At 30.3% G+C, this 12,757-nt stretch overlaps 1 protein-coding gene across 1 annotated transcript; it reads right to left on the reverse strand.

The window, feature by feature from the left end:
- Positions 1–6,443: 6,443 nt before the first annotated feature.
- LOC113873241 (methionine gamma-lyase-like) lies at positions 6,444–10,916 on the reverse strand. Its single transcript, XM_027511287.1, has 2 exons — positions 9,950–10,916; positions 6,444–7,299 (listed from the first exon to the last, which is right to left on the reverse strand). Exons 1-2 carry the CDS (start codon positions 10,695–10,697, stop codon positions 6,722–6,724), a joined length of 1,326 nt encoding a protein of 441 aa, XP_027367088.1. The 5' UTR covers positions 10,698–10,916; the 3' UTR covers positions 6,444–6,721.
- Positions 10,917–12,757: the final 1,841 nt, after the last annotated feature.

The raw sequence follows: 12,757 nt of genomic DNA on the forward strand, positions 1-12,757 counted from the left end.
CACTAATCAAAAAGTTAGGTGTCCATGTTCTAAGTGCAAGTGTAGAAAGTTTTTAGATATTGAGTCAATTAGGTATGATTTGTATAAGTTTGGATTTAAACATGATTATTGGATATGGATTGAGCATGGAGAAGTAGTTAATGTGAAAAATTAAGTAGGCATTTCAAATATATTGCAATCAAGTGAGGATGTAGGTAATGTAAGTTGGGAAGAAAGCAATAGTCATTATCAAGAAATGGTTTATGATGTTGTTGGTCTTGAATTTAGAATTTTTTGTGATTTTGAAGCTGAACAAGAACCTAATGGAGAGGCTACAAGGTTTTATAATCTTTTAGAGGCAGCAAACAAGCCTTTATGGGATGGGTGTGTGCATTCATAATTATCTTTAGCAGTAAACATAAAGTCAGAAGGCAATCAAATTCAGCGTTCATTTGATCAATGGACTACATTAATTAATGAGCTTAGTCCCCAACCTAACTCAATCCTAAAATACTTTTACCAAGCAAAAAAATTAGTTACCAAATTTGGATTAAAAGAAGTCAAAATTGATTGTTATTTGAAAGGCTGTATGTTGTATTACAAAGATGATGTTGTTTTGACCAATTACAAATTCTGTGAAGAGCCTAAGTTTAAACCAAGAATAGGTGGTAGAAGTGGTAAACATAAAGATGTACCACAAACTAGAATGCATTATCTGCCTTTAATTCCTAGGCTGAAAAAGTTGTATGCATCTATGAGCTCAGCTCCTTACATGACGTGGCATGTTGAAAATAAAAGGAGTGATGGGATAACGACTCATCCATCTCATGGTGAGACTTGGGAACATTTTGATCAAGTGTATCCTAAGTTTGCATCTAATCCTAGAAATGTAAGGTTAGGGTTATATGTTGATAGGTTCACTCCAAACAATCAATTTAATAAATCATATTCTTGTTGGCCTATTGTGGTTTCACCTTTTAATCTTCCTCCCGAAATGAGCATGAAAAATTCATATTTGTTCTTGACTTGTATAATTCTTGTTCTAGAAAATCCAAAAGCTAAAATTGATGTATACCTTCAACCTTTGATTGATGAGGTAAAAAAGTTGTGGTGTAAGGGTGTAGTAACTTATGAACTATCAAGGAAGCAAAATTTTAATATGAAGGCAGCACTGATGTGGACGATAAATGATTTTCCTACTTATGGAATGTTGTCTGGATGGATGAATCAAGGGAAATTAGCAAGCCCAATTTGTATGGAGGATACAAAGACATTTACTTTGAAACATGGAGGAAAAAAAATTCATAGTTTGATTGTCATAGGAGATTAAGTGATAGTGAGTGTGCTTAGTATGGGAAACTTAATGAAATAGTTGAGCTTGAATATGCTGGTGAAACTATAAAAAAGATTGTCTTATTCAAGTGTGAATGGTTTGATCCAACATGCCCAATAGAGACACGTAAACATAACTATTACAATATAATTGAAATTAATCATACCAAAAGATATAGAGGCTTTGACCCCTTCATCATTGCACAAAATGCAAGACAAGTATATTTTTTATCTTACACTAGAAAATATAATAAAAGTTGGAGGATTGTAATAAAAACTAAACCAAGGGGTCAAATTGAAAGTGATGAAGTAGATGATGAAGATGCATATCAAATTGATTACTCAATCCCTTCACGCGTAGTAGACATTGTTGTCCCTCCAATTTTATCTTCTCCTTTGAATGAAATTGAAACAATTGACCCTCTTACCCAAGCTTTAAGAAATAATGCAATGGATAACATGAGTGAAGATAAGGAGGAAGGATTTATGAATGACATTTCATCGAATGATGATGAAGGTAGTCTTCAAAGTAAACGAGGTAAATTAAGTAAGTAGGTTTGTCAATTTACTATGTTTCTATGATTATTTATTTTGAGTTATCAAAATTATTAACCATATTTTATAAAGATTATGGTATTCGTCTCTAAACATATATTGTATTTAATTCAAATATGGTAGGTAAAGATAAGAAGGCTGCTGCTCAGTGTCTTAATCATGGTAACACTCCTTCATCCACCGCTCCCACTTCGACCTCCACACCAACTATAGTGCAGACCTCCCAGTCTAGGGGACAGAAGCAATTTATCATGGTGCTTAATTCTAGGTATATTGCTCTTCCCCCTCTAGTACGAGTTTCACACTCTGCACTGCCTACTACACAGGGTACAGGAGAGAGATCCACTGCTGTCCCAACTATAAGTGGGCAATAGTCATCACAGACTTGGGCATCATCGAGATCGTTAGAAACTTTGAGATGGGATGGGTCTACTTGGTAAGTTTCCTTAAAAATATGCCTAACATTGCGTATTTAATGTGAATGTTATAATAATTATTTTATTTTATTGTGTTTTCAATTGGATGCCGCAGAAAGGTCTCTACCAAGTCACAGATACCATTAAGAAGATGTTTGATACGTCTTACACAAGTTTTGCAAAGGTGCCTAAGGATACAAAGATAGAATGGTTCAAAGATTGGAAGGTAATAATAGTTAATTAATTTTAACTAAGTGTAATTATATATTGCTGCTTGTACCTCTTCTAATGAAATTGTGTTTATGTAAAACAACTTCTCCATTTTCTCCCAGGATGAAAAGATGATTTTCAAGGCCTGGAAGAGTCACACTGCAAAGCGACTAAGACAGATATACACATAGGTCCGTCAAGACTCTTATACTACTGATTGGATAGCACCCAACTTATTTCATACATTGCAGGAGTTTTGGAGTATGGATGAGTTTAAAAATATTTTTGTAAAGAACAAGACAAACAGGGCATCAAATAAGGGGGAATCATTGCATACTGGTGGCTCTACGACTTTAGCTGGCACTAAGACGAACTTAGTATATGATTTGAAAATTTATTTTACTCTTCTATAATTTCATATTTGAGATTGTAATTTAATTGGAATTACAGAAGAAGTCATTAAAGAGGCCAACTACGCAGGGGAGACAAAAACCTATGAGTTAATACACGATCTCAAGCCAAATATGTAAGTCATTCTTATTGATAATATATGTTAATATTAGTGATTTATTAAATAGTTCTCCATATTAATATCTAATTATTTGAACTGAACTATAGAATGACTATGTTTAAAGGCTTGAGAATGCATCTTCTCAGGATTCAAAGTCAGTTGATGAGGATGCTATGTGGTCACAGACAGTGGGTGACCTTTATAAAGGTCACATTTATGGCATAGGGACCTCTTTGCAGGCTTCATGTCCCCTGCATCTGTCATTGGAGATGCCCCTTCTCTTGCACTTGAGGAAGTGAAGGACATGGTCCGCACTCAGGTCCATGCCCTCAATGAAGAATACTAGAAGTAAAATGAGGAGATGTAGAAGAGAAAGGAAAGTGCATGAAAGAAGAAGTGAGCAAGGAAAATAGAGAAGAAGATAGAGAAAAAGGTGGCATCAAGGATGCAAAGAGAGGTCTAGCAGCAAATGGAGCAATAACATATGCAGATGCATGCATATTTTGAGCTCATGAGAGTAAGCAGCTCCACACCTCTTCCTTCTCCTCCACCAGCTTTAATTCCATCAGTTTTCAGCTTCATGCATCGTTCCTTTTCCGACTCCTCATCTATCGATGGCAATGCTCCTTCAGATGATGATCATACGAATTATTCGTGATGAGCACTTGTATTTTATTTTTAATATTATTTATTTGGATGTTTATGTCTTCATTTGCAATGACATTTAAATTTTACATTTTATAAATCATTTTTGAATTAATTTTGTAGTTTTTATTATGTTTAGAAATTTTGATAATCAGGAACAAGTAGGAATAACTATGTATATAAACAAAAAGTAACAAAAATAGTAAAATATATCATAAATGAATTACATATGGATTTTTCTGTCTTTAAATTAAAGATGAATTTTTGTCTATAAATTACAAACAAATTTTTTTGTTTTTAAGTTAACGATAGATTTTTTTATCTGTAAATTACAAACAACTTTTTTGTCTATATATTATAAACGGCTTTTTTTATCTGTAAATTACAAACGAATTTTTCAGTATTTAAGTTAAAGAAATATTTTTACATCTATAAATTATAGACGGGTTATTTTGTCTGTGACTTATAAACGAATTGTAAAATCTGTTTGTAATTATTTATCGATAAAGATATTATAGGCATGTAAATTCATTTGTAATTCCAAAAATCATCTGTAATTGTTTAAATTTTTTTTTGTAAATCCGTCTAGTGTCATACAAAATTAATTTAAGAATTTCATCATCATTCAGAATTAAATCCATATTATTTGATTCAAGGACTTTGTCCTTATAAGTATAAGAATTGGAAAGATTAGCATCAGAAAGTACTTCAGTCGCTTTCACTTCACCAGACCGTAGATCCCTGTGCATGCTCTAGATCTCCCTCTCTTGGTGCTTTAGTCCATAAGATCCAGTTCTTCAGTGGACCGTTTCTCCGCTTCATGTCGACAGAACCACACAATACACGAAGACGCGCCAAAGATCCTCCTTCACGAGCACTCCAGGAGCTCCACTCCCTGCCAAAACCTCACGTCCCTCGCTGAGCAGCTAGGGAAGAGAAATCGACCAACGCCGATTGTGACTCTTTTTGAAAGAAAGGGAATGGGTTTCTTGAAAACCCTAGTAGCGCACTAACTTTTCCCGTAATAGGATTTGGAACTTCTAGTTGATTGTTAGTAGATTTAGAAAATAAAATGATAGTGTAAATTTTTGTACATTGATAATATATCAAATATTATTTTTATTCTAATATTTTTCATATTATATATATATATATATATATATATATATATTATGTATGAATATGAATTTACACTCAGAAAATTTTAAATTATTTTAATTTATGAGATATAATTCGGACTTTCTAGTTACTTATGTTGAAATATTTAGCTTTAAAGAGTCCCCATGGACATCACTAAGTCATATACGCAGCCAATCATCATAATAATATATGACTGAGTGATGATGAGGATGATATACATATAAAAACAATGGAGATGATAGCTTTGGATATGCTCCAATTGGGTGAGGCACTCGCAAGTATATCTTGCTCTCTCGGAGGATGCACATGTTCATGTCCAGCTCTTCCGTGTTACCAAACTATTCTTTAATGAGATTCTCCATGGTATTCTTTAATATCATGTTTTAACCTGTATTTCAGTTTCATGTTAATGCTGAAATTGTAACATTAAAATAATTCCAGATATATAACTATTCACACGTTATTTTTTTCTGTCATTGTCGTGCGAATCCATCTGCCCACTATCACGGTATTAAATTTATCAACCTCAATACTATTTAAAAAATAAACATTAATTTACAATTAATTACATTCTCTTTTTTGCATTTTTTTATACGTTTCTTTGTTAATTTCATTTTAAATTTTGAAATTAAAATTATTATTTAATTTTCTCATATTACCTTATATAAATTTTACATTCATAATTTTTATATTATATTGTATAAACTTTTAAATTTTTTATAAATATTTATGTATTTTTGAATATTCATATTTATAAATTTTTAGTTATTAAGTTATATATTTATTTTAAAACAAAATACATGATCATTACACTTACTACTTAGTTTAACATAAAAGAAGAGTTTAAAATAAATGTTAAATGAGCAAAAGTTAATATTTTTGAAAATATACTTTTCCTTTACTTTGTAGTATAGTAGTTGTAGAATCAGATTGTGGTTCAATATTCATTCATGGTTGTGTATCACAAAGAAATTTGTCGGCTTGCATATATGACGTTTCCCTAGCTTATCCGATTCCAAATAATGCGATGATTATTAATTGAAACTTTTTATATTTTGTCACATTTATCATTCATCGAACATCCCATTCCAGTAGCATGTGATTTGAGTTGTCCATAAATTATAATTATAATGGAAGCAATCATCAATTGGCCTTGCGCAAGGAAAAGAACGCAAACACTTAAATGCCACTGAAATTGAAGTTTGGTGTCTTTGACGGTTGACATTGACATCCAAATTTGAACTGTGAGTGGGGTAGCAGACCGTTTTACCTCGCAATCAGGAATCCTAGATCTGTGATGTTTTCTATCTGATTTGGATTCCCCCTTTTAATTTTTATTTTTTAACTTTATGATTTTTTTATCTTTAAATGGTCCCTTCTGATTTCTTGGAAATTAGAAGAAAACTTCATGAAAGAATGCTTCAATTTTTTCATGGTGAATTTGGGCCTTAAGAAAGGTTAAGATATCTCTAGTCAAGAAGGACGCACTGGGGTGTTCGATAAGTTTAAACTGAGAACCTTATAATATCTTAATAGTATAAGAAATTATTTAATATATCTTTTATATTATTTTTCTCATTCTATCACCTCTATTATTTCTGTACCTTCTCTTCTTATCTCTTTCTAAATACACACACACACACTCAAGGTATCAGGTCTAGCCGAGGGATTTATTGGGTGCCAATGTTTGAACAAAACCGATAACTCAAGGTTAGTATAAAGATAAATAACTACAAATAATTATGGACAAAGATAACCCATCTGAAAGCTCATTGTACAATGTCCTTCATTCATAAATTAGACGGGTACAGTACATCCATATTGAGTACTGACATATTACACTTAAAGACAAATAAACAGTAACTACACATACGTGCATGCACACAAGGGAGCATCACAATAAGTGTATATACGATTGAAAAAGTGATGAGATTCAGTTCTTGTTGGAGAGCCCACATTCCTGAAGTCTAGTAAGTGCCTTTTCCAGCTGGCTCCACTTTTGTTCCAACGTCCCAATGTACCCAATGGACATCCTCACAAGACCAGGTGAGATTCCAGCAAGGTCCTTCTCCTCAGAATTCAACTCACTACTGGTGCTACTGCCAGAACAGGACATGAGGGTCTCATAGTAGCCCAAGCTAACAGCCATGAAACCAAATTGTCCATAGTTCTGCAAGTGGTTCATCAACCTGTTAGCCCTCTCCTCCGTTTCCATGTCAATGCAGAAAAGCCCACCATACCCATAATCCTTGTTGTGCATGGATTTCAGTAACTCATGTTGTGGGTGGTCTTCAAGACCAGGGTAGATAACCTTCAGTCCCAATTGCTTAAGCCTTGTTGCGAACACCAAAGCACGGTGGCTATGTTCCTTCATCCTTAGCCCCAAGTGTGGGATTCTCTCCGATAGTTCAAATGCCACCTTCGCGTTCATGGTTGGACCCAACAACATTATGGCCCCCTGTTGGAGATCCATCATTGAATTCACCAGCCTTGCAGGCCCGCACACAGCCCCTGTCATGTTCCCTCACTTATAATCATGATTTTTTTTAAGACTACTATTAAGCGAAAAATGATTAAAAATTACACTATAATTACATTGAAAATTACAATAAAAGCATGTTAATAACATATTTCTTAATAAATATCTTTAAAAGCTCATTAACAATAACATTCTCATCCTCTTAATTTTAAATTATTTTTTTTTAAGTTGAAGGGAGAAATGTCACATCATCCAAAATATTTTTTTATCTTCTTATCAGAAATAAGTAAAGTAACACGTGTAGCACCTAAAAAGAAAGGGAACGGATTAGCAACTCATTTTCTTTATTATCTTATCAGAAAGACGACGATTGTTGACGCGATACGGTGGGAGTCACTTGTCGTTCACATGAGTTGAAAAGTATATTTTTATTGAACGATGGCAATTAGCAATCCATTTTTTTATTATATACTTTACTTTATTATTTTTATTACACTTTAATTATTTTCATATTGAATGTAAATAAATACATTAAAAGTATTAATTGTTTGTGAATATTTCTTTAAAAGATATTTTATCTTTTTATACGACTAATAGTGTCACTAGCATACAACTTTAAACTTAAACACCCCGTAAAAATTTTAGTCTGTCCACGTATCTATAAAAAAAAAACATATGAAATTTTATTTTATCTTATAAAATCACAAAATTGATAAAAAAATGAAGAATTAAAAAATTACATTAAAATAAATTTAAATATACTATATATTTATCTTTTGAGAAAAAATTACTTTTAAAATGAAGAAAAGGGAAAGTGAAGATAAAAATATAACTTACTCACTTCAACAACAACAAAAAATAGGTATATAATTTACTCATGAATTAATTATATATAGATTTAAATATAAAGACAGAGAAATTTAGCCAACCACAATTTGCTGTCAACGAAAACACGTTTAACTAATCAAATACAATTATTTCCAAGGCCACCCGAAAAGAAAGTCATGAAATTACGTTCATTTTAACTTTTTTCCACTTTTACTATATTTGTTTTTAAAAAATCATTTTCACAAGGTCGCGTTGTCATTGTCGGTGAAAGGTTATGTTCATTTTAACTTTTTTTATACTTTCATTTTTATATATTTTTTCTCTTACACTTTGTCTTTTTTTTTTTTATCATATCAATCACGACATTTACTATTTTCTATTTTTACTCGTTTATCTCTTTCCATTTTAAGAAAATTGAATCTTTTATATTATTAAAGTAACAAAACATAATCATTTTGAATTAAAAAAATACAAGAACAATAAATTTTTGATTTTTTAAATAATTTTTCTATTATTTTATAAAAAGTATTAAATAATAAATATACACTTGTTATCTTAAAAATATTTAATAATTTGTATTTAAAAATTAAAATTATAAACATAAAATTAGTATAATTTTTAATTATTTAAAACAAAATATAAGAAACCAGTATTACAACTAATTAAGGTCATTTCTTTTTATATCTCTTCAACGAAACTATTTTATTATATAAAAGTAAGTGTGCTCAAAACTCATTTCATCCTTTAAAGATTAGACAGCCTAATTTATCTTAATTCATCTCAACCTTGTTCAATATTTTATATTTTTTAAAATGTATATTGGCTTAATATTTGTATATTAATCATACGAATTTTAAATTTAAAAATTATTTAGAAAATATTTAAAATTAAAATTAATTAAAACATATATTTAAATTATATTTAACAATTTAAAATTAACTTTACTCAATTTTAAAATAAATATATTACTAGTGGCTAACATTTTATATAATATGGTATTATTATATTATTATTTATTATAAATTATATAGCACAAAATATACTTTAATTTGTTTCATATTGTTAATACTATATTTTTATAACGTATAATATTAAAATTTAATAAATAAACTAAATTAATTCAAATTATATTTTATATTATTAAATTAATTTTAAATTTAAATAATCAATATTTTAATCATTTTAACTCAAATAAATATTAATTAAATTTTTTTAACTCGTCCAACTAAGAAGTGTACACACCTCATCTGACATCATGTTGTAAAAAAAAAATCTTCTCTAGGTGATTATTAATGTATTATTTGTTACTGGTGCTACAACACGGGAAGACGATAGACATCATACAATGATAAACACTTGAAAAAGAGTTGTCGTCTTTGAATTCGTGTCCAGTTTAAAAATAAATAAAAGTATTCTTTCTTAATTATTTTATCCTTTTTCGAACATTGACTTTTAATATTTATTTTGAATTTTTTAATAATAAAAATATATTACAAAATATTTTATCAAAAATTTTAAACATGTCATTTGGATATAAAATTTTATTCAAGATCATACAGTATTATAAAATTTAATACATTAATAATATTAAACATTATAATATTTAATAAAATATTGTTTTTAGTTTTTATATTTAAAATTAATATTAAAAAAAATATTTAGAATATAAAATTAAGATCGCAGAATCATAAATAATATTCAACATATACTTTTATCATAATTTAAAATATTTGATAAACTATATTTAATATTTGAAACATTTATTGGTCTAAGAAAATTTATGAAACATAATTAATAGTAATTTAATGAAGACTTGGAAAAGAAAGAGATAGAGGTAAAAGAAGACAAGGATACCTGCGATGATGTCGGCCCCACCACTGATGAACTTTGAGATACTGTGAACGACAACATCGGCGCCAAGACGAGATGGCGAAAGCAGCATGGGAGCAAACGTGTTGTCGACCACAACCGTCACTCCCTTCCGATGCGCCAGGCGACTCAGCTCCGGTATGTCTGCCACCGTCAGAGTCGGATTCGAAACCGACTCAAAGTAGAGCACCTTTGTCTTCCCTTCCACAATCGCTTCATCCACCATCTTCAGATCCCCAACATCCACGAAACTCGTCGTTATGTTGCACGTGCGCGGAAGAAAGTGCGAGAGGAGAGCGTGGGTCCCACCGTAGAGTGTTCTAGAAGCCACCACGTGTCCTCCGTGGCTGCCCAGCTGCAGCAGCACGGAGGCGATCGCCGACATGCCGCTCGCGGTGCAGTACGCCGCCTCCGTGCCTTCCAGCGCCGCCATGAGGCGACTCAGGTTCAGCACCGTTGGATTGAAGTGGCGGCTGTAGATGAAGAAGTCGCGATCGGGACCCAGCTCGCCGGCGAACATGCGCCGCATCGTCTCCGGCTCCATCACCGTGAACGTCGCCGACGCCTCGATCGACATGTTGACGCCGCCGTGCTCGCCGAACTCGTGGCGCGCGCTCGCCAACGCGGCCGCCGGGTCGGCGTTGCCGTGCAGCAAGAGTTTCTTTGCCTCGCCGGCGTCCACATCATCGGAACGGTTGCGCTTGTGGGTGGCCAAAAGGAAAGTGTCTTCCATGAGTGTGGCTAGAGAAGTACAAGGATGAACTAGGTGTTATTAATGCTTGTTGAACTTCTCTCTCTGTAGCTATTAGTACAAGCTAGGAAGTTCCTCTTTGTTGTGCAAATCCATTATGATTATAGCTTCTATATATAATCGTTTGGGGATTAGCTAATTAAGGAAAACATTAAATTCATGTTAAAGAATTACAGTATTTTTTATTAAATAATATTTATTATTTTTATAAAAAAATATTAGGTCTAATAAATGCATGAATACTGTTTTATAAAAAGTATTTTTTAATGTATATTCAATGATATATAATAATAATAATAATAATTTATGTATAGAATTTTTTATTAGAAATAATAAAATGTAAAAACTTAATGCATAAAATTTTTTAAATATTGTAATTTTAATAACAAATACTTTTTTCTAACATGTAATTTATACACTAGTTTAAAAAAGTTTAAAAATTAATTATAATAATGGACTAATTAATATCAATTTTATTTAAATAATTTTATCTCGCAATCATGTTAATTATAAAGATGTTTTAAATAAAAATAATAATAAACATACGAGAATAATAATAGTCAATATCCTTAATAGAACATAATTTTAGCTTAATCTTCCACGTACGGTCTTTGTCTGCGCGGGACACCTCAACCACATTCTCACACGTGAGGATTTATCTTGTAAGTTAAACAATTGAGTTTGGCTGAAACATGTAGCTCTCTCTTTTACATAATTACATCATACTCATTGAATAGTACGAAAAATTTCAAAATTTATCTATTATATTTAAAATATAATAAAAAAATTAAAAGATTTCCTCAATTTTAATTATATAAATCAACCCATGTTATATCTTTTTATTATTAATTGATTGAATTTGTTTTTTATGAACATGATAAATTAAAAGATTGGAGTTGCAGATTCTTATTTATTTTAAGTTGTATAGTTGTTGGGCCGTTTCTACTGTAATTTCTATTGATAATTACTGGGCAATAAATTAGACACGATGTGTCTTTATCGTGATCTTTATTTAAATTTTTATTTTTATTTTTATTAATAAAATTGATAATATAAATATTTAAATGGAAAAATAAGCAGGAGATAAACAAGAGTTGCAATAAACATTCCTAATTGGACATAGTTTTAGCTTAATCTTCAACGTCTCCGTCGGACACCTCATTATTGCGTTAGCATAGTAGCAAACGATAAAAACAGCTATCCTCTCTATCTTGCTTTTTTCATGTAAGAATTTTTATTTTATTTATTTTTATTACTTTACTTTTTCTCCCTTATTTAAAATGTATACAAGTTGATTCGTTTTTAAAAGCTACAAAATTGAACCAATCAAAACTAACCATTTTTATTTTATTTTAATTTTAAAAAATTAACAAACCCAAATAAAGCCAACGCAGTAAATAATAGACTGACTAGACGAAATAAATCTCAAATATATATATATATATATATATATGAGAAGGAAGGGAGATTGATTTAAGTTGATTCACTTACAATAAATATAAACTTTAAAAGAAAATTAATAAAATTTAAGTTTATTCAAGTTAAACTCATTTACATAACTAAATATACTTTAACTCTTAAAATTCAGTTTAAATATCTATAAATAAACTTTTCTATAAAAATATACTTATATTATATTAAAGTTTTAAAATTACAAGAGTTTTAATATATTCTTCTAATAATATTCTTATTAATCTTCCACCTATTTTATAAAGTATTTATTAAATAAAATTTTTTTTACAACATTTTATTAAGGATAAATTTAAAGTATAAAGAATACTCTAACTCATTACAACTTTAAAGAAAATTTACAATACATGTTAAAAGATCATTACTCCAATTTACATATACAATCAATCTTACGAAATACCTTGTTATAAACTATTTTCAAGAACGATACTTAATAGAATCAAATATTTCACTAGCATAACATACTATTATTGAAGAGAATATTATTTCGCTAAAGTTAAATTGTTCATACTACTACAAATTATACCATTATAACTCTTTTTCATTTCTTTTTTTCACATTAAATTCCACAC

This window comes from Abrus precatorius, unplaced genomic scaffold (assembly GCF_003935025.1).
Source record: "Abrus precatorius isolate BTA unplaced genomic scaffold, Abrus_2018 Scaffold7, whole genome shotgun sequence".
Classification (NCBI taxonomy): domain Eukaryota; kingdom Viridiplantae; phylum Streptophyta; class Magnoliopsida; order Fabales; family Fabaceae; genus Abrus; species Abrus precatorius.

Bases quoted from the DNA above. Each gene is read 5' to 3' on its own strand.
- LOC113873241 (XM_027511287.1), bottom strand. From the start codon at position 10,697: ATGGAAGACACTTTCCTTTTGGCCACCCACAAGCGCAACCGTTCCGAT. The intron at 7,300-9,949 runs GTATCCTTGTCT...GGAACATGACAG, and splicing joins TGGGGCCGACATCATCGCAG to GGGCTGTGTGCGGGCCTGCA.